General features: G+C 50.0%; 1 protein-coding gene across 2 annotated transcripts in view; it reads left to right on the top strand.

Annotated features, from left to right (window-relative positions):
- The window catches only part of INTS8 (integrator complex subunit 8), a 98,690-nt gene that overhangs the window by 27,529 nt on the left and 45,314 nt on the right, over positions 1 to 25,847 (top strand). For both annotated transcript variants that reach the window (XM_040432310.1, XM_040432311.1), the window contains exons 10-15: positions 3,058 to 3,155; positions 4,415 to 4,556; positions 6,502 to 6,572; positions 7,692 to 7,867; positions 9,554 to 9,687; positions 9,781 to 9,891. In XM_040432310.1, coding sequence (XP_040288244.1) covers positions 3,058 to 3,155; positions 4,415 to 4,556; positions 6,502 to 6,572; positions 7,692 to 7,867; positions 9,554 to 9,687; positions 9,781 to 9,891 — 732 coding nt within the window. The remainder of the gene's footprint in view (positions 1 to 3,057; positions 3,156 to 4,414; positions 4,557 to 6,501; positions 6,573 to 7,691; positions 7,868 to 9,553; positions 9,688 to 9,780; positions 9,892 to 25,847) is intronic.

The raw sequence follows: 25,847 nt of genomic DNA, 5'->3' as shown, positions 1-25,847 counted from the left end.
GGCGATTCGGGGTCTCCTTCTCCACCGTCGACCGTCCTTCCGCTTCTGCATGCGGGTCTTGGGGCAGATGGTTGCCTGCTTCGAGGCGATCCCATTTGCGCAGTTTCACTCCCGCCCTCTCCAACGGGCGATCCTCTCCTCCTGGGACAAATCGCCGGAGTCTCTGGATCATCCCTTCCATCTATCGCCTCCGGTGCGGTCATCTCTCCGCTGGTGGTTGCAGTCCCCTCTTCTGGGCAGGTCCTTTCTGCTGCTCAACTGGTTGGTGGTTACAACCGATGCCAGTCTCTTGGGCTGGGGAGGCGTGTTTCCTCCCCGATCCGTCCAGGGCATTTGGTCTCCATCGGAGTCCAAACTCTCGATCAATGTCCTGGAGCTGAGAGCGGCCCTTCTGTCTCTGCGACACTGGACTCATCTGCTGAAGGGTCATCCAGTTCGTGTGCAATCGGACAACGCCACGGCCGTGGCGTACATAAACCACCAGGGGGGCACTCGCAGCGTTGGAGCAATGCGGGAGGTCACCAGCATTCTCCGTTGGGCGGAAGCCCACGTCCCGGCCCTATCTGCAATTTTTATTCCAGGGGTGGACAATTGGGCGGCGGACTTCCTCAGTCGCACCACCGTCGACCCCGGCGAGTGGTCTCTTCACCCGGAGGTGTTCGAGGCCATTTGCCTTCGTTGGGGCATACCGGACGTGGACCTCATGGCCTCCAAATTCAATCACAAGGTCCCTGCCTATCTGTCCAGGGCCAGGGATCCGGGAGCCTGCGGAGCCGACGCCCTCGTTCTTCCTTGGCGAGGCTTCGCGCGTCCATACATATTCCCTCCCATCCCACTCCTGCCCAAGGTCCTTCAGAAGATCGCGGCGGAAGGCGTCTCGGTGATTCTGGTCGCTCCGCACTGGCCCCGCCGGTCTTGGTATGCCGACCTCATGCTGCTCCTGGCAGACGCGCCCTGGCCGCTGCCCGCCAGGGAAGATCTTCTCTCTCAGGGACCAATCTTCCACCCGCGTTTAAGGTCCCTACGTTTGACGGCGTGGTTGTTGAGACCACCGTCCTGACACGTAGGGGTTTTTCTGCGGACGTCGTCCGCACCATGATCCGCGCCCGTAAGCCGTCCTCTTCTAGGATCTATTATAGGACCTGGAGGACCTATTTGGGGTTCTGTGCCGATCTGGGGATTCCTCCGCTCCGCTTTTCTCTCCCCACCGTTTTGTCCTTCCTGCAGAGCGGACTTGCCCAAGGTCTGGGCCTTAGTTCTTTGAAGGGTCAGGTGTCTGCGCTGTCCATTTTGTTTCAGCGCCCACTGGCCCCCCTTGGTCCTGTCAAGACCTTCCTTCAGGGCGTGGCTCACGCGGTTCCCCCGTACCGCCCTCCGGTACCGCCCTGGGACCTGAACCTGGTTCTCTCAGCGCTCCAGGCTTCTCCTTTCGAGCCTCTGCGGACGGTTTCCTTGCGACTTCTGTCCTGCAAGGTTATTTTCCTTGTAGCCGTCACCTCTCTTCGGAGGGTGTCCGAATTGGCTGCACTCTCCTATCTGGAACCTTTCCTAGTGTTCCACCAGGACAAGGTAGTTCTTCGTCCGGTCCCTTCCTTCCTTCCTAAGGTGGTCTCCGCCTTTCATCTGAACGAGGACATCGTTCTCCCCTCTTTGTGTCCTTCCCCTTCCCACCCGCGGGAGAGGAAGCTTCATCGCCTGGACGTTGTCAGGGCGCTCAAGGTTTACCTGGAGGTAACCAGCTCTTTCAGGCATACTGACTCGCTCTTTGTGGTCCCGGAGGGGTCGCGCAGAGGGATGGCGGCATCCAAAGTTGCTATCGCCCGTTTTGTCAAGATGGCTGTTACTGAGGCTTATCTCGCCAAGGGCAAGGTTCCGCCCCTCGGTGTTACCGCTCACTCCACTAGAGCGGTCGGGGCTTCCTGGGCTCAGAGGAATCGGGCTTCTACGGAGCAGATTTGCAAGGCGGCCACTTGGTCCTCCTTGCACACCTTCACCAAGTTCTACAGGGTGCATACTCATGCGTCGGCTGACGCTGCTTTAGGCCGTCTGGTGTTGCAGGCGGCAGTTGATTGATGCCTCTGGTGTTGGTCTAGTTTGTTCTGGTCCCTCCCTTCTGGGACTGCTCTGGAACGTCCCATGGTTTCCTGTGTCCCCCAAGGAATATGGGCGAGAAAAGGAGACTTTTGTATTACTTACCAGTAAAGTCTCTTTCTCGCTCTTCCTTGGGGGACACAGCACCCGCCCTTCATTTGGGTTACAGTTGTGGTTCCGGCTTGGTTGCCCCCGTTGGGGCTCGACAGTTCTTTTTCCGGTTGGTGGTTATCTTTCACTACTTGGACACGCAACTGGCAGTCTCTTCTCCAGGCTGAAGGGTATAGCTGATGGAGGAGGGGCTTACAGCTTTCACTTAGTGTCACGCCTCCTAGGGAGCAGAGCTATACCCATGGTTTCCTGTGTCCCCCAAGGAAGAGCGAGAAAGAGACTTTACTGGTAAGTAATACAAAAGTCTCCTTTTTACACAGACCCCTGGATGCTTTTTCCATGATCGATGATGACGCCGATCACGGACATTTAACCCCTTAGATGCTGTGGTCCATTGTGACCACGGCATCTGGGGTTGAAATCCCGAGACCAACTGGAAAAAAATTATATTTAGCCTAAGATGAGTAGAATGCAATAATTAACAAAACAATGGCCCCCAAAGGTGTCTATAGCCTTAAAATATGCAGTATTGACCTTTTGATGTGATGCTCTATTCGCAGTGATTATACACATTGGTTACATACAGCTGTTTTGTACATAGTAGGAGAAATTGATGACTGCATAGATGCAATAAGATATATATATTCTGAAGCCCCTGCCAAAATGATTTTTAACATGTGCCACAATTTTATATTGCTTTGGTTATTGGGAAAGACTTCATGATCCCTTTCCGTGTGACGGATGTAAATGTCTCCCAGTATTTCTTTTCCTGGCAGTAATGTGGTTTTGCAAATGTTTAGCTTGATTTCTCTGTGATAAATGTGTAATGTATTTGATGTCCTTTTCTTTCTCAAGGGAATATTGAATATCTTCTATGATGATATCAGTGGTCATCTACCAGACCAATTCAGACAGTCCGTGCTGAGAGAGCTCTTCCAAAGACTGCAGCAAGGGTAGGTACCATGTGTGGTCTATGATTGAGGCTAGCCTTGGAGGGAGCAAATTATTAAAGGGGTATTCCCATCTTAGACAATGGGGGCATATCACTAGGATATGCCCCCATTGTCTGATAGGTGCGGGTCCCACCGCTGGGACTCGCACCTATATCGAGAACAAAGTGGGGAGCGCTGTGGCTGGAAGACCCCAGATTTCTCGGGGTTTGTCCACCGCCAATCGCTAATCACCGCCTCTCCCATAGAAGTGAAGGAGCGCACACTGCGCATGTGCGGCCCATGCTCCCATTCATTTCTATGGGGCAGACGGCAATAGCCGAGCCAGTGCTCGGCTATTTTCGGCGGTCCCATAGAAATGAATGGAGGGCGGCTGCGCATGCGCAGTGTGCTCTCCTTCACTTTCGGGGCTCCGTTCTCGATATAGGTGCATGGCGGGGTGGTTTAGGAAATTAGCCCTTCTGTCTGTGGAAGGAAAGACAGTTTAGTTATTACTTACCCCTCTGTCGCCTTGTCTCCACCACAGTGCTGACACAGGCTGGGGGCTCTTCCTCTCTGGTCCCAACCAGATGTGTGTCCTTCTGCATTTACTATTCTGTAACGGAATGGGAAAAGAGGGGCACACATCCGTTCAGGGCATGAGAGGAAGAGCCTGCAGCCCAACAGAGGGATAAGTGCTAACTAAACTATCTTTCTTCCACGAGACAGAAAAAGGGCTGATTTACAAAAAAAACTGAAGAACCCCTTTAATACGAGGACTGGACCAGCAATGTTGCTCAACAAGAATGGTTTATTGGTGAGATGTGGATATATAAATACGGTAATAATTCCCAGTTATACATCCTTTGTAACCAGTCACATCAGTCCCTGTTACCCGTATGGGCTAACAACCTGACCTTCAGTCTCTGGCCCTAGTGTATGAATGTGTCTATTCCATAGGTTAATTGGCTTCATATTATATAATGCAGGAAACCTCTCTGGACGTCCATCGCTTTATGTAGACCAGATCTCTGACCGATTTCAGTTCCTTCATATTCTAGATATACTTGTCATCTTCTATGAGAAGTGCACCCCACTAGAAACCATTTGTAAATGCAATTTCGGACGGTATAAAGCAGGGATGGCCAACCTGCGGCTCTCCAGCTGTTGTAAAACGACAGTTCCCACTATGCCCTGCTGTAGGCAGTCTGGGCAGCTGGAGAGCCGCAGGCTAGCCATCCCTGGTATAAAGTATAAGAACTTTGTCTTTAATTTCTCCACAGAAATGATGCTCTGACTGACGTCTGCTACAAAATCTGTGCTTGTAACACAGTCCGTGACATTCTCCGGGGTCGGAGCGTCACTGTCCAGTTTCACCAGCTCTTCATGAAGCCCAGCAAAGAAAAAATAGATTATCTTCTTGAGGTATCCCAGTGCTTGTAATCATACTGGTCATGTTACTGGTGCAAAATCATAGGGTAGAAAGCCTCTAGCCTGGTGCACTGACTGTGTATTGAAGGGGTTTGGGCTGTGAATCATCAGCTAGCGTCAGAGGGGGAGACTTATCAAAACTGATGTAAAGGAAAACTGTCTTAGTTGTTCATAGCAACCAATCAAAGGTTTTTTTTTGTTTTTTTTAATTGATACCGTAGGCCACAAAGTCTTGCAGGGAGGTCCATAAAACATGCAAGTGGCAATGCAATGTAAAAACATCCATGTTCCACAGTGCCGGTGTTCCGTAAAATTTCCCTACCCTCGTCCCTTCCTGTCGTGACGCGGCCGCACCGGACATGACGTTCCCAGCTTTGGAAGGAGGTGTGCCCCGCCGCGCAGGCGCACAACGATGGGGTAGGGAAATTTCACACCAGAGTTGGGGAAAAGGGGCCACCTAATGCGCTTGCGCCTTACCTCTCAGCTGGCTCCAGATGATCAGACAACCTCGCGTGCGCAGTGAGTGGTCGGGAGATTTAACAGAACAAATGGCCATCAGATCTCCCTACCCCCACACTGCGCAGGCACGGTGATCAGATGGATGTTCGGTATAAGAGATCTCCCTGCCCGCTGGTGCGCACGCGCGGTGTATCCCGACGGGAGTAGTTGGCCACGCTTGCGCACTGGCCCGTAATTTTTTTCCTACCCTCTAACCGCTGGTGAGGCTCCCGGCGCATGCGCAGTGTCCAGCTGAGAGGTAAGACGCAAGCGCATTAAATGGCCCCTTCTCCCCAACTCTGGTGTGAAATTTCCCTACCCCGTCGTTGTGCGCCTGCGCGGTGCGGCACTCCTCCTTCCAAAGCTGGGAACGTTATATACGGTGCGGCCGCGTCACAACAGGAAGTGACGAGTGTAGGGGAAATTTCACGGGTAGGGGAAATATCCCAGAACACCGACCCTCATGAGCGGTGGTGACCCAGCCCCCAGTGATGAGGACATTTTACTAGGAATTTGTAGATCTGCTCTAGTCAAGACCGATTTATACTGGGGCATCTCTATGATGTCCTGTCAAAGATTAAAATGTAGGCACCTGTGGGGTCAAGCAAGGCGGCTAGAATTAAGCATTGCAAAAACCTAAAATCTCTGCTTAGGAGACTGACCAAGGGGAGAAGCCAACATTGCAGGCTGTGTCAAAGGGTATTTGGTGGAAACACGCTATAGCAAATGTATATATAGATGTAAAGGGATCTGTCCTGGTGATGGTTTCCCTTAAAATCATAGACGTGCCCATTTTGGCTACTTTCATCCGGCAGAGGATTTCTATACCAGAATTAAGCGGATCCGTTTTGATTTTGCACATCAGGATGCATCTGTTCAGTTAGGAAGCGGTTGTGTGAAATCAAAACAGAAAAAAACGGATCCGTCACTAATACATTGAAAGTCAATGGGGGACCCGGTTTTTTAGGCTCCATAAAAAATGGATCCAGTACCACTGACTTACATTGTTTTCAGTGCCGGATGCGATTTTTCCCTTTTTTTAATGACTGGACACAAAACAGCAGCTTGCAGCGGTTTTGTCTCGAGTCACAAAACGGAATGCTGGCGGAACGGAAGACGTCCTGATTCATCCTGAACGGATCTCCTTCCATTCAGAATGCATGAAGACTAAACGGAAATGTTTTTTTTTTTTTAATGGTATTGAGATCCTTTGCCGGATCTAAATACTGGAAAACAACAACGCAAGTGTGAAAGTAGCCTAACCTTGCTGCAGGAATTGGGACAGGCTTCCAGGACAGGCACTTGCATCCTCCTCTGTAGTGGAGATCTATCTCTGAGTGGGGAGGACTTCTGTTCAGAGGATGAGCTGAGGTGAACGAGTCTGTATGAGGGTCTTCACATTCACATACGGACTATCAGCGTATGTCATTTTGCATTCTAGGTTTGTTCCAGGTCTGTAAAGTTAGATGAAGCTTCAGAGTCTGAAAAGCGAACCATGGCCTCATTTTTAAAGTAAGTGTTTTTCCCCCTCCTTAGCAGAGAACTCTTGCTAACATTACTTCCCCCCCCCCCCCCACCCTTCTTCAGATCTGGCATTAACACAAAAAAATAAAGTAGCACTCCAACCCTATAAAACCGCACTGACATTGTGACCTTTATCATAGTCTGAATTCTTTTGGGTTTACTTAGACCACGCGACTCTGCCATCTTCCTTTATCTCTGGTAATCAGTCACTTGAACCTGGGACTCTGCATTTATGTGCCGGGCCACTGTGCCATCAGTCGTCATTGTCATTCTGGCCTGACGAGGTTTGAGATGCATTGTGTGATATTGGAAAACCAGACACATGAATTAAATGAGAAGTTCCCCTAAAAAAACTGATCGTGTCTAGTCTAGTGCGGAACAACCACTCTTAAAGGGGTTGTCCGGGTTCAGAGCTGAACCCAGACATACCCATAATTTCACCCCGGCAGCCCCCCTGACTTGAGCATCGGAGAAGTTCGTGCAAAGGCTCTTTTGTTTTCAATAACACACTGCCGGGTGGAAACTTCTGCCCGGCAGTGTGTTCGGTGACGTCACCGGCTGCGATGGGCGTGCTTTAGCGCTGCCCTAGCCGTTTTACTGGCTAGGGCAGCACTAAAGCCCGCCCATCAGTGCCGGTGACGTCACTGGGCTTCCTAGCAGCCCCATGGAGAGCCCCAGTACGTCTCCGGGTCTCCAAAAATGCCTTTGCCCTGTGCGATTTAGCGCTGGGCAGAGAAGAGAATCAGAGCATGAACTGCTCCGATGCTCAAGTCAGGGGGGCTGCCTAAGTGAAAATGGAGGTATGTCCGGACAACCCCTTTAAGGTGGGCATGCACATTAGAAGAAGGTTGGCTCAGCCGGCTTTTTCTCAGTCAGACTGGTCGACAGTCGATCTAATGTGTAAAATTGTGTCCCGACAGAGGAGAGGACAGGGCATGATGGATTTCCGAATGACTTTTGTCCTTTGGTGTCTCACAGCAGCTTATTTTCCTCTTTCCATCAAGAACACATGCAAGATCAGCCAGGCATGCATGTGTTTGGGGGAGTGGGTCAGGAGGGACAGCAGGACCTGCAAAATGCAACTTAAAATGTCTCTCGCTTTTTCAGAAGCCTGTGCATGAGTCTAGAAGACCTACAGCTGGTGTTTATGATCTCTTCTCACGACTTGCTCATGAAGCTCCTCACAGATGATGAGAGAAAGATGCTTGTGGATCAGATCAGACAGAGGACATCCCATACTAATCTCTGTACCAAGCCTGTGACTTCATTCTATGACATACCAGGTGAGCCAGAACGGGAACTGCTCAAAACCGAATGCCATCTGAAGGATGATTGATCGTTAAAGGGGTATTTCCGGTTGGTAAAAGTTATCCCTTATCCACAGGAGAGGTCTTACTACTGCGACCCCCACTGATCACAAGAACAGGGACCCCATACACAAGCCCATGCAGCCTCCCTGAAATGACCAGGGCGGCCGGTCGGGCATGAGTGCGGCCGCCCTATTTATTTTTATGGGAATTCCGGAGATAGCCGAGCGCTGTACTCCCACGTGCGACCGGCCTCTCCAGTCATTTTTTGGCCGGTGGCGAGGATACGGTGCCCCCAGTCTCGTGACTAGTAGGGACCCCACCGATCTTATAGTTATCCCCTATCCTGTGGATAGCGGATAACTTTTACCAACCAGAGTACCCCTTGAAGTTCAGGGAGTGGAGTAACATTCACGACCATTACCCCATGTGTGGAGCTGCATTGTCCAGGAGTGCAGTAGCTTGTTGGGTGTTTGAGCCCTCACCGATCTGGTATTGATGACCTATCCTATGGCTACGTCATCTGTATTACTAGTCCTGCAAAAGTCCTTTAACAGCTGGAAATGCAATCCTTGGAGAGTTAGGGTAATGTGGTTTAGAAGTGGAACTCAAAAATTGATAAAGTCTAGTCAAAATTGACAGCAAAATAGCTTTTTACTGTATTTGTGACACTGCAGTATTTTTAAAGGATCTATTCCATGTCGGGGTGGAGCGAGTCTAAATGTCAGATTCTTGAATAGCGTGACAGAGCGGGCGTTATAAAAAATTGTCTTTCTCCATTTTCACTGCTTTGTAATGCATGTCTCCTGTTATCCAGCCTCTGTCAGATCATTCAGTGCTAAATGATATAACCCTCTGCACGATTTGTCATTAGATCCGCCGTTATGGCCTCCTGGGGTAGGGCCGTCTATAGCCAGACTAATCTAACTGTAAAGATTCCTTCCCTGTATTGATTGGGTTTTATGCTGAATAATGAGATTGTCTCATCGTAGATTTTGATGGCATGTGCTGTGATATGCCACCATTTTCCAGTCACTTAAAGGAATTATCCAACCCCTATAATGACCCCCCCCCCCTCCCAATGCCTGGGCCCCTCGTATACAATATACTTGCCTGCTCCCCAGCACCCGCGTCGCTCAGGATCCCTGCACGGCTGCTGCTGCATCTTCCCAGTGCTTAGATGGAAACGTCCGGCATGGGGGTGGGGGGTGGAGCAGCCAATAGCAGGCCGCTACGGGGATGAGCCTCCCTAGCATCGTGGGTGACACTAGGGAGGCTCATCCCTGTCACAGCCTGCTATTGGCTGCTCCCCCAAGTTGCTGGATGTGTTGATCCGAGCGAAGGGGAGATGCAGCAGCGGCCCTGCAGGGATCCAGGTGCCGGGGAGCAGGTAAGCATAATGTATACAGGGGGGGGGGGGCATTTTAGGGGTTAACCCCTTTAATTGTGACATTTGAACCCGTCTGGACTCGTTTCCTAAGTAAAATGCCACAAAAGTCTATGATAAGGCAGGTACATCAATTATAGGGTATGCCTTCAAACTGTAATTATTGGGAGTCTGACCACTAGGTCCTAATGAGACCAGCTCACCAGTATTAAACAGCCGGACAACCCCTTTAATCTCAGTATTATTTCTCTTGCTAACATTGAGTTTTGGTTCAGCATCTGCAAGTGTGAACATTAGCCAGCTAGAACATCAGCTCATCCTCACCGTGGATCCCTGGAGAATTCGACAAATCCTCATAGAGCTGCATGGTATGACCTCGGACAGCCAGTTCTGGATGGTGTCCAGCAAGGTATTTGTCTTCCTCATGTTATTATCACATGGAAATGAATTGCCTTTGTTTTACAGTGGATCGATATTTTTACACTTGTTACGTTTGTTTTAGTGGGAAGTGCCAACTATATACAGCGGAGTGATCCTAGCCATTAAAGACCTTCTGACGAGGGACCTGGTGTACATCCTGCTGGCCAAAGGCTTACACTGCAGTGCTATCAAGGTGAGGATCACACAAGACAGACTACAGCTCTGCTGTCATAAAGACCTCAAGTTTTCAGATGATTTTTTTTTTTTTTATCTTTCTTGGGGGCAAACACAAAACTTATTAGCAGCATATTAATATCTTATCGTAGAAGACCTTCATTGGATCAGGGGAGTGATTTTTATCATCCCTGATGACTGATTGCCACCACTTATTGCTGTCAGTCACCCTTTTTACAAGCCACAAAAGACTGTATTACCACGCAGTGCTTATAGCGCTGTGCAGCGGTGCCCCAGTCCTGATCTCTAAGCTTACTTTCACACTCGCGTTTGGTGCGGATCCGTCTTGTATCTGCACAGATGGATCCGCACCGATAATGCAAACGCTTGTATCCGTTCATAACGGATCCGTTTGCATTATTCATTAAAAAAAAGTCTAAGTCAAAACGGATCCGTCTTGACTTACATTGAAAGTCAATGGGGGACGGATCCGTTTTCAATTGCACCATATTGTGTCAGTGAAAAACGGATCCGTCCCCATTGACTTACATTGCAAGTCAGGACGGATCCGTTTGGCTCCGCATAGTCAGACGGTCACCAAAACGCTGCAAGCTGCGTTTTAGTGACCGTCTAAAAAACGCAACGGAGACCCAACGCAGCCAAATTGATGCATTCTGAACGGATCCTTATCCATTCAGAATGCATTGGGGCCGAACTGATCTGTTTTTGTCCGCTTGTGAGAGCCCTGAAACGGATCTCACAAGCGGACCCAGAAACGCCAGTGTGAAAGTAGCCTAATCTGAGCTGGTGTGGGCAATGGACTGGCTTCTGATGCCTACCTAGGTTTTAGTCTCAGGCAGCTCTGGGAACAAAGGGGGTCATTTACTATCATACATACGTAAGTTTTCTGGCGTATTTTCCCTGCTTACGACAGATCTAAAAAAAAGGGCCTGTTTTAAGCGTAGAAAATGGTCTAAATTTAAGCCAGCAAAGAAGCTGGTGGATGCACCGAAGTTATGTAGAGGCCGGCGCCTCTTCATAACTTGGACAGATTCACCGCCAGTGCAGGGGTTATGAAGACTGGCGTTTTTAATAAATGACCCCCAAAGTATTTAGCATGTTAAGAACCCAACAGCTGATCTAAGGGAAAGTTCCCACCCGTTGCTATACATACCATGGAGGCAGACCATGTGACTGCTATGATTGGGGGGTGGGGGTCGCTGAACTCCTTTTCCTATTCCCGACATAGATTCACTGAATTTTGTGACACCTGCTACAGGGGGAGGACAGTGCATACAAATTATTTACAGCCTACATTACATTTAATAGGAACTGTATAAATTCCTATGAGCTGAGCTCCCTCTAGTGGTGGCTGCAGGCAGACAATTTATCAGTGTACCGTTTAATAGTACAGGTAAGGGTACTTTCACACTAGCGGCAGGACGGATCCGACAGGCTGTTCACCCTGTTGGATTCGTCCTGCCGCTATTTCGCTGTGCCGCCGGGCTGCCGCTCCATCCCCATTGACTATATAATGGGGACGGGGGGCGGAGCTCCAGCGCAGCACGGCAGTGCACGGCGAGAGGCCGCTGAACTAAAAGTACTGCATGTCCGACTTTTTAGACCGGCGGCCTCTCAGCGCGCACTGCCATGCTGAGCTCTGCCGCCGTCCCCATTATAGTCAATAGGGACGGAGCGGCAGTCTGGCGGCACTGCGAAATAGCGGCAGGACGGATCAGACAGGGTGAACCCTTTCGGATCCGTCCTGCCGCTAGTGTGACAGTACCCTAAAACACATCTATTGGAGTAAATATATTTGTAATTCGGCATCTTTTTATTTATTTGTTTCTTGTCTTAGGGTCCATTCACACATCCGTAATTTGGGTCCGCATTTCCGGGATCCGCATCTGTTTTTTCAAGATCCTGTTTTTTCGGGATCCGCAATTCCGTTCCTGAAAAAAATAGAACATGTCCTATTCTTGTCCTCAATTGTGGTCCAGAAAAGGCATTTTCTATTATAGTGTCTGTGATGTGCGGTCCGCAAATTGCAGATCGCACATTGCAGGTGTTTTTGCGGATCCGCAATTTGCAGATCCGCAAAACACTTACGGACGTGTGAATGGACCCTTATGCAGCCTGCATCTATTATCATAGATTTCGGTTGGTCAGTCCTGTTTTATTCTAAATCCTTTAGAGCAGGGGTACTCAACTAGTTTTATTAAAGGTCCACATATCAGGGTCTGCAGTCAGGTGAAGGTCCGAGCTGAACGCCAACAGTAAAGATGCCATGCGATCATGTGATACATGCGCGTGGGGCGCTCTGACGTTATAGTGGAGCGCCCCGGGTAAGTCCCAGAATTAGTAATGGCCACATTAGTGCCCCAGTAAGAATAATGTCCCCATTAGTGCCCCCAGTAAGAGTATTGCCCCCATTAGTGCCCCCCTTCTCTGCTTTTGCAAAAAAAATAAAAAATATTAGCATTCACCTGGCTGCGGTGAACATTCGCTGCTGACTGCAATCTCAGGACCGGTGCTCCAACGTGATGAAGTCTTGTAGGTCCTGTCCTGAGCTTCTAGTCAGCAGGGAGTGTTCTCCACAGCGTCAGCAAATGGAGGTGGAGGTACCGTAATACAGTGTTTCCCAACCAGTGTGCCTCCAGCTGTTGCAAAACTACAACTCCCAGCATGCCCGCACAGCCAAAGGCTGTCCAGGCATTCTGGGAGTTGTAGTTTTGCAACAGCTGGAGGCACACTGGTTGGGAAACACTGCCGTAATATATATATTTTTTTACTAGCACAAGTAGCGGTGGAGGTAAAGGCTGTACTAATGGGCGTTCCATGATGGAAGCGCTCATTAGTAAGGGTACTTTCACACTTGCAGCAGGATGGATCCGACAGGCTGCTCACCCTGTCAGATCCATCTTGCCACTACTTCGCCGTGCCGCTGCTCTGTGCCCATCGACTATAATGGGGATGGGGGCAGAGTTACGGCGCAGCACGGTGAGAGGCCGCCAGACTAAAAGTACTACATGTCCGACTTTTTTGTCTGGCGGCCCCCTCAATATAATAAACATTGGTGGCACAGTGTGCCCCCCCTCAAAATAATAAACATTGGTGGCGCAGTGTGCCCCCCCTCAAAATAATAAACATTGGTGGCGCAGTGCGCCCCCCCATCACCCCAGTATAATAAACATTGGTGGCGCAGTGCGCCCCCCCTCAATATAATAAACATTGGTGGCGCAGTGTGCCCCCCAATATAATAAACATTGGTGGCGCAGTGTGCCCCCCAATATAATAAACATTGGTGGCGCAGTGTGCCCCCCCTCAATATAATAAACATTGGTGGCGCAGTGTGCCCCCCAATATAATAAACATTGGTGGCGCAGTGTGCCCCCAATATAATAAACATTGGTGGCGCAGTGTGCCCCCCAATATAATAAACATTGGTGGCGCAGTGCGCCCCCCCCTCAAAATAATAAACATTGGTGGCGCAGTGCGCCCCCCCAATATAATAAACATTGGTGGCGCAGTGGGCAGTGCCAATGAGGGTTAAAAAATAATTTACTCACCTCCTCCAGTTGATCGATTAGCTGCCGGTCTCCAGTTCTTACTTCTTTCTTCAGGACCTGTGGTGACATCACTGAGCTCATCACATGATCCATCACCATGGTAATGGGCCATGTGATGAGCTCAGTGACGTCACCACAGGTCCTGAAGAAAGAAGTAAGAACAGGAGACCGGCAGTTAAGCGATCAACTGGAGGAGGTGAGTTAATTTTCTTTTATTATTTTTAACCCTCATTGGCACTTCCCACTGAGCCACCAATGTTTATTATATTGGGGGGGGCACACTGCGCACCAATGTTTCTTATACTAGGGGGGGGGGGGCGCACTGTGCCACCAATGTTTCTTATACTGGGGTGTTGGGGGGGGGGGGGGGGGGGCGCACTGTGCCACCAACGTTTCTTATACAAATACAGGAGGCGGGTGCCGGAATCAAATAGCCGGCACCCGACCTTTGTGACAGGGGGCTGCGATCAGCTACAATTAACCCCTCAGGTACCGCACCTGAAGGGTTAACTCAACTGCAGCTGATCGCAGCTCCCTGTCACAGAGGTCGGGTGCCGGCTATTTGATTCCGGCACCCGCCTCCTGTATTTGTATTACAGGTCGGTTTTCATCATTGGTGGCGCAGTGGCCACAGCCCCTCCCCTCCTCCTCCTCCTGCCTCTTCTTATTGGCAGCGGCGGGGACAGCAGCAGCACAGGGGGGAGGGAGAGGAGACTCCTGCGCTGCTGAGAAGTATCATCTCCTGTGCCCCGCCGCTGTATTGAGCAGAGCTGCCAGAGTGTGCAGGAGGAGGAGCGCTACATGTGGAGGAAGCCCTGTCTCACTGCGCTGTGGGACAGGTGGAAGTGCGCCGGTAAGCTCCTCCTCCTGCACGGCACAGTGTGCAGGAGAGGAGCAGCGCTCTGAACGATGGCCGGGGTCCGGACAACTGGCGGCCGCGGTCCGTATTTGGACCGCGGTCCGCCAGTTGAGTACCCCTGCTTTAGAGGAACTTTCTGACAACTGTCTGTATCCCTTATCTCTGCTCTCCTGGATGTTCATAAAGCCAACATCCATTTTTATGTAAATTTATTTTATTTGATTGTAAAGATATCAGAGGGTACAAGTTAGAGCCACAACTTGTCCCGTGAAAGTCAAAGCCCTAGCGCAGCTCCATCGGCAGAAATGTAAAAAAAATACAATATGCTTTCAGGTTATAATGGGGAAAAAAGTGTATTTAAAATAAGAAATAAATAATACATTCATTTGGTATGGTTGCCATCCTATCAAACCGCAAAATAAAGGTAGCACATTATTCATGCCGCATGGTGGACGTAGCAAAATTAAAAACATAAAAACAAAAATGTAGCGGGTAATACAAGTCTATTAGTAAGGCTACTTTCACACTTGCGGCAGGACGGATCCGACAGGCTGTTCACCATGTCGGATCCGTCCTTCCGCTATTTCGCCGTGCCGCTGGACCGCCGCAACGTCCCCATTGACTATAATGGGGGCGGAGCTCCGGCGCAGCACGGCGGTGCTCGGCGACAGCTGCCGGACTAAAAAGTCGGACATGCAGGACTTTTTAGTCCGGCGGCTTTCGCCGTGCTGCGCCGGAGCTCCGCCTCCATCCCCATTATAGTCGATGGGGACGGAGCGGCGGCACGGCGAAATAGCGGAAGGACGGATCCGACATGGTGAACAGCCTGTCGGATCCGTCCTGCCGCAAGTGTGAAAGTAGCCTTAGTTATATCTACCCCAATATGGTGCGATTGAAAAGTACAATTCCTAACATAAATAAAAAGCCCCTCACCCCTTAGAATACATCAGCAAAAAAAATAAAATCATGCATTTTGGAATATGGGGTTAGACACAATGGGGGGGATTTATCAATATTTCTTATCCGTATCATTGGGGGACACAGGCTTGACCATAGCTGTTGCCACTAGGAGACGGACACTAAGCACAAAGGTGTGAGCTCCTGCCTTCAGCTATACCCTTCCTACAGGGACTAAGCTTAATCAGTTTTAGCTTGGTGTCTGTAGAAGGTAGACCTCCCTGCGTTGCAGGTCTGCTGATTTTTTATTTATTTTTATTATTATTTTTTTCTTGTATTTCCTTTCTTTCTTTTCTTCTAGCAGGAGTTCAGGCAGTCCTAAAAGCTGCCTGCACTCCCACCCAGGAGACGGGAGACCAGGGGGTCCCCAAGCCCGCTGCTCCTCCCTGATCTCCAGAAGCATAGGAGGACCAGAGGTTTTTAAATCCTCTGCATCCCGCCAGCCTTCGGATCACTACGGCCACCCACCGCAAGTTCCCTCTGTTTCCAGTGTAGCGTCCCTCTCCAAGGGGCCGCACACCTAAGGTGGTCATCCGGCTGGAGCCAGGGGGGAAGAAGACACCGGACGGGTGAGTATTCCTGGCCCCAAAGTGCTCCCCTCCTTCCAGCATCCTCCACTTCTCAGGTTACCTTTGCCCCCACAGAGCTGGTTCCCTCCAGGAGTTTTCTTCTGTTGGGAGGGTCGGGGGCGGTAGCACTTGGTACAGGGTGCCCTTTTCCAAAGGCCCTTCAGCGCGTCTTCTCCGGTCTGGGGCGCCGCTACTAATTGAGGCCCCGGCTTCTCTGCGGCCTACTCCCGCATTGGCTTCCCGCGGGTTCGTATCTTCCAGCCAGCGTCTCTGTTCGGCCGGGGCTGTAGCGATATGTTTCCCTCGAGCGGGGATGGAGGCCAGCAGGGCCTGTGCTGAGGGGTGGCTCTATTTTGGGGACGGGGCACGAGTTCTCCCACGCCGTCAGCTGGCTAATTCTGAACGCTGTGTGCAGCCTCCGCCCACAGGGCCTGTGCTGGGGGCTGGCTCTATTTTTAAAGAGACACCTGCGGCGGGACGCTGACAAGGGCTTTTCTGGACATGCTGCGTGGAGGGACACAGGCTGGGTAAGCACTGTTTTCCCTTCCTACAGGGTCTAACCTACCTTATCCTCTTTCCTGTCACTGCAGGGTTGTCATTATGTCCGAGCCCAGACCCAAGGCCCTAAAGCAGGCGGTCACTTCTGTGTGCCATTTTGCTTGTGTGTCGTGTCGCGCAAAATTTCCATCTGCTCAGTCAGTTTTCCTCTGCTCTGCATGTGCTGCTCCACCGACTAGTGGCTCGGCCCCGGACCCAACCGTCCCTACTGCCCAGCCTATGGTAGGGCCGGAGTGGGCGCGTTCCCTCTCAAAGATGATAAAGGATGTGTCCAATACCAACAAAGCTATTATGGAAATATTGGGGCGTTTGTCGGCAAGGTAGTCCTCTGACCAGTCCGACTCTAAAGATCATGCGACTCATTCCCATCGCGGCCGTCCCGCAAAACGAGCCAGAACATCCTCCCCCAAAAGTGTGTTTGTGTCTCTCATTTCCTCTGCCTCTCCACCTCCTACCAGAGAGCCTCACTCCGACGTGTCCTCCGTGGAAGAGGCATGTTCTGAGGAAAGGTTGGTCTCTTGAGGGTCAGTCGTTCAAACTGTCCTCCATGCTGGACAATCTTATTACAGCGGTTATTGAGACATTACAGGTTGAGGACCCCGTACCTTCCTCGGCCAGCTCGGGTTTTTCTTTTAGAAGGTCCCGTCGCTTGCACAAGTGTTTTCCCAACCACCAGGATTTTGATTCCTCTCTTTCCAAGGAGTGGAATTTTCCTGATAGATGTTTTGCCTTGCCAAAACGCTTAAACGTCCTTTACTCATTTCCAGAGGATTTGACTAGAAAAATGGTCGTCCTCTCATATAGTGGGACCTGCCAGTTTCCCGCTTGGCTAAACATACTACCTTGCCAATGGTGGATGGGGCTTTTTTCTCTGATATCAGGGATAAGAAACTGGAAGCTTTTGCAAAATCTTCCTTTGAAGCAGTGGGCACAGCACTGTAGCCGGTGTTTGCTTCTACTTGGGTGAGCAAGGCTATGGAGGAGTGGGCAAGTAATTTACGTCCGGGTCTCTCCTCGGGGATCCCATCTAGGGAACTGGCCGATATGGCCCTGCAGCTCTCCCAGGCGGCAGATAATGCTTCAAAGCGGACCCTAACGGCCCTCCCCTTTACCGGCAGCAGACTTTTTGGTAAGCCCCTGGATGAGATCATTTCCTGCGCTACAGGTGGTAAGAGCACTCATTTACCACAGAACAGGGTTCGGTTTAACAAGTCAAAAAAGCAGAAGCCTCTTTTTCGCCCCTTTCTGAGTTTTTTTCCAGCTCTAAGAGGACTGTGGACAGCCTGCACATAGTCCTGGACACCCTGGAACGCATCAGATGGATCCTGAACAGGCAGAAGTCCTATCTTTATCCATCGCAGCGGCTGACCTATCTGGGCATGGTGCTCGACACATTTCAGGCCATGGTACTCTTGCCGCCGGAGACACTATCCACTCTCCATCTTCAGATTCTCCCATTGTTGCGTCCCTGTCCTTTTCCCATTCGTCACTGTATGCGGGCTCTGAGTCACATGGTCTTTGCCTTCAAACCAATTCCTTATGCTCAGTTCCATACCAGGACTCTTCAGCGAGCCATTCTGTCCAGCTGGGACCATTCTCCAGCCTCCCTGGATCAGCCCGCCAGGCCCTCAGGTGGTGGTTGGTCTCCCTGATGCTGATGTCGGGCCGCTCGTTTCTTCCTCTCCATTGGACGGTGTTGACAACGGACGCAAGCCTCAGGGGTTAGGGGGGAGTGTTGGGAAATCTCTCTCCGTTCAAGGCGTGTGGTCACGCTAGGAACACTCCCTTCCCTATTAACGTTCTGGAGTTGAGAGCGATTCGTGTCTCTCTGCGGCATTGGACCGACCATCTCCGGGGACGTCCGATTCGAGTTCAGTCCGACAACTCCACGGCGGTGGCGTAACTCAAACACCAGGGCGGCACCTGGAGCCCGGCAGCCATGGTGGAAACAACTCTGATCCTCAGCTGGGTGGAGAACCATGTTGCGGCACTGTCGGCAGTTCACATCCCCGGAGTTGACAATTGGATCCGACTTCCTCAGCCGGGAGCGTCTCGATCCCGGCGAATGGGCTGTTCAGGTTGTTCTAGCCATCTGCGAGCGGTGGGGTCAGCCAGACTTGAATCTCATGGCCTCCCCCTTCAACCACAAGTGCGAGGACTTCGTTACGCGGTCCAGGGATCCCATGGCCCTGGCGTGCAACGCTCTAATGATTCCGTGGAGTTAGTTCACGTTTCCTTACGTGTTCCCACCTTTTCCTCTAATTCCGCGTCTCCCCTGGAAGATCAGGTCAGAAGGTCTGCCTGTCATTCTCGTGGCCACGCCAAGTGTGGCACGCATCTCTAGTCACTCTCCTCGCCAACAAACCCTGGCGTCTTCCGCTTTGGGAGGACCTCTTGTCGCAAGGGCCGATCTTCCACCCGAATTTAGGGTTGCTACATTTAACGGCATGGCTGTTGAAGCCACTGTACTAAGGGCTCTGGGTTACTCGGATGCTGTGGTCCAGGCCATGATTCGTGCCAGAAAGCCATCGTCTTCCGAATCTACCACCGGACCTCGAAGTCCTACTTTAGTTGGTGCGAGCGTCATCAGCTGTCTCCTGTTCGTTTCTCTTTGCCGTGACCTCTTGTCTTTTCTGCAGTCGGGCATGGACTTGGGGCTGGCTCTCGGTTCCCTCAAAGGGTAAGTTTCAGCTCTCTATATTCTTTTTCAGCGGAATTTGGCTTCGCTTTCGGCGGTTTTCTGCAGGGGGTGGCGCATCCCGCGCCCCCTTTCCGTCCTCCGTTGGATCCTTGGAATCTTAATCTAGTGCTCAACGCTCTCTAGTTTGAGCCTTTGCAGCAGGTGTCGCTTCGCTTCCTGTCCTACAAGGTGGCATTTTTGGTGGCAATCACGTCCATCCGTAGGGTGTTGGAACTCGCGGGTCTTTCCTGTCGGTCGTCCTTCCTGATCCTCCATCAGGACAAAGTAGTCCTTCGCCCGGTTCAGTCCTTCCTTCGGAAGGTTGTGTTGGCATTCCATCTAAATGAAGAGATTATTCTCACTTCATTTTGTCCTGACTCGTCTCATCCTCGGGAGCAGTCGCTCCACACTCTGGATTTGGTACAAGCTGTTCGCGTTCTATCTGTCCCATACGTCATCTTTCCGGCGGACGGATTCCCATGTTCGTGATTCCAGAGGGGCCGAGACGAGGGCGACGTCAAAAACTTCCATTTCCCGATGGATTTATTTGGCCATTGTGGAAGCGTACCGCGTTAGTGACCGGGCCCCACCCTTCCGGGTGACTGCTTATTCTGCTCGGGCAGTATGGGCCTCGTGGCCAGTACATCACGGGGCTTTGCACATCTTTGCGTCTTCTGATGCTTCTCTGGGGCGTAGAGTTTTGCAGATGGCGTTTCTCTGATTGGCCGGAGGGTTCTTGTTTAGGCCCACCCTTGGGATTGCTCTGTAACGTCCCATGGTCAAAGCCTGTGTCCCCCAATGATATGGATGAGAAAGCTAGATTTTTGTACTTACCGTAAAATCTGTTTCTCTTCCTTTCATTGGGGGACACTGCTCCCACCCATTCTCTTGTTTCTGGGCCTTTTCGGCCCTGTGTGGTTCTGGATTTGTACACAGTGTGATTTTCTTGTGTTTGGCTTTTGCACTAACTGATTTAGCTTAGTCCCTGTAGTAAGGATATAGCTGAAGGGAGGAGCTTACACCTTTGTGCCTAGTGTCAGCCTCCTAGTGGCAACAGCTAGACCCATGGTCAAGCCTGTGTCCCCCAATAAACGGAAGAGAAACAGATTTTATGGTGTACAAAAATTTAGTTTTTTTTATTCCACAATAATGGCAAAATAAAGTCAAGATTCTAGCACTCTCCATATTTGTAACATCATTTGCAAATTGAAGGGGCTGTCCCTCCGGCTGTTGGTGCCCAGCCGCGCCCCTTCTCCTGGAGCCCAGCACCGCCCCACTGCTAATTTATTCACTCCTCGTTGCCGGCTGGCGCATGTGCAGTGCATCCTGTGAGGCCGATTTCAGGCACTGACGTGTATCCACGTCTCATGCGCGAGCTTATGGCTCAGCAAACGCATTCCGGAGGGACAGCCCCTTGGGCACCTTACTCAGGTAATTATCATATTAATAAAAGCGATTTTCTAGACAAAGGTCTACACTTAGGGTAGTAATACTAGTATATTTTAATACAAAACCAGCAGACTGATGTGGTGATGTTAAAAGCTCTGTCACTAAAATCCAGGTGACAGAATCCCTTTAATGAATCTGGCCCACATGACATCCAATGTATGTGTGATGGGTGGGTCCCCAAACACAATAGTCTTCTCCCACCAGCCCAGGAACAATTTTGCATACGATGGGGCACAGGGGCTCCCCATGGCAGTGCCCCATAGCTGGTGGTAGAAGGTCCTGTTGAACAAAAAGTAGTTTTGCGTCAGCATGATTTCCAGTAGTTTTAATACAAACTGGTTATGTGCTTGAAATTGGCAACCTCTAGTATTGAGGAACATTTCCATTGCTCCTATCCCAAGATGGTGAGGGATAGAGGATTACTGAGCCTCTACATCAATTGACCCGAGCAATGCATCCTCTTCTAGATAAACCCATTCAAGGCGACCCAAAAGGTCCCCTCTATCCCTAGTGTAAGAGGGTAACGCCCTAACAAAAGGTGCCAGGATAGAATCAATATATATTCCGGCATTCTGACTGGGGCAAACTCTTTGTGAATTTTCGGTAGGCTATAAAACGTCGCCACCGTCGGGTGTTTACAGTACATGAAGTCAAATTCCTCCTCAGAGATCAATCAGTCAAATTTAGTTGCACACAAAATATTGACCAATTAGTTTTGACACTGTGGGATCAGATTTTAGTTTTTCATGTCTCCTTATCCTGTAGGAGATCTAAGCACATTTTTTTTTGTACCGAGTCATATCCATTACTACGACATTGCCCCCCTTTTAAAAAACAGACCTATTAGGTATCGCGCTTCAGGTACAACCTGCTCTATAAAAATATCACATGAGCTAACCCGTCTGGTGAACACCCTAGAGACCGTACAGCAGTTTATGACTACAGGTGGGGTGTTTCTGTAAACTGCAGAATCGGAGTAATAAATATTGAGTTTTGTTTGGCTGTTAACCCTTGATGTGTTAAAGGAAAAAATGAATTAAAATGGAAAATCTGCCAAAAAAGTGAAATTTTAAAATGTCATCTCATTTTTCCTTTAATTCTTGTGGAACACCTAAAGGGTTAACAGCGTTTGTAAAATCAGCTTTGAATAACTTGAGGGGTGTAGTTTCTACAATAGGGTCATTTATGGGTGGTTCCCGCTATGTCAGCCCCACAAAGTGACTTTAGAATTGAAGTGGTCCTTACAGTGGGTTTTGGAAATTTTCTTAAAAATTAAAAAATTATTAAAATCCTAAGCCTTATAAGATCCTAAAAAATTAAATAACATTTACAAAATGATGCAAACATGAAAGTGGGCATATGATGTATCACTATCTGCCTTAGGCTGATTTCACACGGGCGTTGCGGGAAAAGGTGCGGGTGCGTTGCGGGAACATGCACGATTTTTCCGCGCGAGTGCAAAACATTGTTTTGTACCCGGTTTGGGATCTGTGTTCTGTAGATTGTATTATTTTCCCTTATAACATGGTTATAAGGGAAAATAATAGCATTCTGAATACAGAATGCATAGTAAAATAGCGCTAGAGGGGTTAAAAAAAAAATTAAAAAAAATTTAACTCACCTTAATCCACTTGTTCGCGCAGCCGGCATCTCTTCTGTCTTCATCTGTGCTGTGAGCAATAGGACCTTTGATGACGTCATGTGATGAACGCAGATGCCGGCTGCGCAAGCAAGTGGATTAAGGTGAGTTTAATTATTTATTTATTTATTTTAACCCCTCCAGCCCTATTTTACTATGCATTCTGTATTCAGAATGCTATTATTTTCCCTTATAACCATGTTATAAGGGAAAATAATACAATCTACAGAACACCGATCCCAAACCGGGTACTAAACATGCACGATTTTTCTCACGCGAGTGCAAAACGCATTACAATGTTTTGCACTAGCGCGAAAACATTGCGCATGTTCCCGCAATAATGATTGGGTCTCCATCCCGATCGTCTCCTAGCAACCGTGCGTGAAAATCGCACCACATCCGCACTTCTTGCGGATGCTTGCGATTTTCACGCAGCCCCATTCACTTCTATGGGGCCTGCGTTGCGTGAAAAACGCAGAATATAGAACATGCTGCGATTTTCACGCAATGCACAAGTGATGCGTGAAAATCACCGCTCATGTGCACAGCCCCATAGAAATGAATGGGTCAGGATTCAGTGCGGGTGCAATGCGTTCAACTCGCGCATCGCATCCGCGCAGAATACTCGCCCATGTGAAAGGGGCCTTAAAGGGAACCTGTCACCTCCAAAAACCATCTGAAGCTGCCAGCAGTACCTGACAGTAGCCAGCAGCGTGTTTCTGATGATTGTTTTGTCCCTGAATGCAGATGCAGCAAAAGCTCTGAAAACGCTCCTTCATCCCCTGCCGGCGCGCTTCTCCACGCATGCTTGAAGTCAAGGGGGCAGCGGCCTCCTTGCTTCAAGTCGCGGTAACCGCGCCCCCATCCCTGCCCCTTTGCTGTGACTTACAGCCGGCAGTTCGGCTGGCTTTGCGGAACTTTCTGCATAAGAAACACGCTGCTGGCTACTGTCAGATACTGCTGGCAGCTTCAGATGGTTTTTGGAGGTGACAGGTTCCCTTTAAAGAGGACCTTTCATGGGTCCAGACATTATGAAATAAGTAGGGGGTTGTGTAGGGCATAATTCATGGATGTAATATCGCTTACTAGTGTGTCTGTCCGGCTCTCTGTTCGCCCGCTGTGGCCCCCGTTCACTTTGCCCGTCTGATATGCTAAAGAATAGCATCGGTACAGGGAGGAGACTGCCCTGTTTCTCAAAGGGCGTCTCCTTTCCCCCTGGCTATAGCGCAAATGTCACGACGGACAGTATCTCAGATATACAGACAACCAAATAAACAAGTGTCTAGGCGAGATGCTGGGGAATGGTCACCTCCTAGCATATCCCTGACTTCTGTCCCTACGCTGCTAAGCCCACATTCAGACCTAGATGATAGGAATAATGTGTCCTCGTGCCTGGACTGCAAACACCCTAGAATCCCTGAGATGGTGAAAGGGGAGAAGGGGCAGAAGACACACAAACAGCCTAGACCGCAAATAACAAAAACAGAAACCAAACTTATCTGAGCTGGAACAGACAATCCTTCCTTGAATCCAAGGCCAGACTGAATTCTATAACCCGCGCGGCCCTCTGGGAGAGAAGGCAATTTAAGCCAATGACCCCACCCAGAGCACCTGTAGGAAGGCGGATCCAGCAGGATTCCAAAACAAAACAAATGGTTAGACACGTGCTGCCAATCTGACAGACCTCCGCACACCGTCCGAGCAAGGCATGACAGTACCCCCCCTTCTACGGGTGACCTTCGGGCACCCCGGACCAACTTTATCCGGGTGGGCTCTGTGAAAAGCCCTAAACAGTCGGCTGGCGCTGACCTCCAGCGCCGGAACCCACATCCTCTCCTCAGGGCCGTATCCCCTCCAGTGTACCAGGTACTGAAGGGAACCCCGAAGAACTCTAGAGTCAAGAATCCTGGAGATCTCGAACTCTAAATTCCCATCGACCAGAACAGGAGGAGGAGGCAATGGAGATGGTTCCACTGGTCTCACATATTTTTCAATAAAGATCTATGGAACACATCATGGATCCTCCAAGTCTGTGGAAGATCCAGCCGAAACGCTACTGGATTGATCACCGCAGATATTTTGTACGGGCCGATAAATCTTGGGCCCAGTTTCCAAGATGGCACTCTCAATTTAATATTTTTAGTGGACAACCACACCAGATCACCCACACACAGGTCCGGACCAGTCACACGTCTCCTGTCAGCAATTCGCTTATATCTCTCACCCATCGTCTCCAATTCACTCGTATCCTCCGCCAGATAGAAGATAAGGTAGAAGAAAACCTTTCCTCCTCTGGCATCCCAGAGGAACTAGTCCCCGAAAAGGTACCAAACTGAGGATGAAAACCATATGCCAAAAAATGGTGACTTACCTGTGGATTTCTGCCTACGGTTATTCAAAGCAAACTCCGCTAGGGGCAGGAATGAGGTCCAGTCCTCCTGATTCTCCGCCACAAAGCACCTCAAGTAGGTCTCCAGGTTCTGATTAGTACGCTCCGTCTGTCCATTCGACTGCGGATGGAAAGCCGAAGAGAACGAAAGTTGAATGCCAAGCCGAGAGCAGAACGCCCTCCAGAACCTGGAGACAAACTGCGTGCCCCTATCAGAAACCACATCCGAAGGAATGCCATGCAATTTCACGATATCAACAAAAATTTGCGCAAGAGTCTTGGCATTATGCAGACTAGTTAACGATATAAAATGAGTCATCTTGATAAAACGGTCAACTACCACCAAAATTACTGTTTTCCCCGAGGAACTCGTTAGATCCGTAATAAAGTCCATGGACAAGTGCGTCCAAGGATGAGACGGAATAGATAAAGGAAGGAGTGAACCAGCCGGTCGAGTATGAGCAACCTTAGATCGTGCACAGGTCTCACAAGCTGCCACGTAATCCTCAATGCTCCTACGTAACTCGGGCCACCAGAACCTCCGGGACACAAGGTCACAGGTGGACTTACCACCAGGATGTCCGGCAAGGACAGTATCGTGATGTTCCTTGAATACCTTGTATCGCAGTTCTTCGGGAACAAACAACCTCCCTGGGGGACAAGAACCAGGAGCCCCCTCCTGAGCTCCCAACACCTCCATCTCCTATTCGGGATACAGAGCTGAAACCACAACCCCATCAGCCTAAATCGGAGCAGGATCCTCTGAATCACCTCCCCCAGGAAAACTGTGAGACAACGCATCTGCCTTGATGTTTTTGACCCCCGGAAAGTAACAACAAAATTGAACCTGGTAAAAAACAGTGACCATCTGGCCTGCCTAGGATTCAGACGCTTGGCAGATTGCAGGTAAGCCAAATTCTTATGATCCGTATAAACAGTAACGGGGTGAGAAGCCCCCTCCAACCAGTGACGCCATTCCTCAAAGGCCAACTTTATAGCCAGCAACTCTCTATCTCCCACATCATAGTTCCTCTCGGCGACCGAGAGCTTCTTAGAAAAAAAAGCACACGGGACCCACTTGCCAGGAGAAGAACCCTGCGACAGCACCGCTCCCACCCCCACCTCTGATGCATCCACCTCCACCACGAATGGCTGAGACACATCGGGCTGCACCAGAATGGGAGCAGACGCAAAACACTCCTTAATAGTCGAAAAGGCCTGTAATGCCTCCTCCGACCAAACAGAGACGTCAGTGCCCTTCTTTGTCATATCAGTCAGAGGTTTAACAATGGTGGAATAGTTCAGA

The sequence above is a fragment of the Bufo bufo genome, chromosome 5 (genome assembly GCF_905171765.1).
Source record: "Bufo bufo chromosome 5, aBufBuf1.1, whole genome shotgun sequence".
NCBI classification, from domain to species: domain Eukaryota; kingdom Metazoa; phylum Chordata; class Amphibia; order Anura; family Bufonidae; genus Bufo; species Bufo bufo.
The sequence above is the reverse complement of the archived record's forward strand: the minus strand, read 5'-3'. Positions and strand labels throughout refer to the sequence as shown.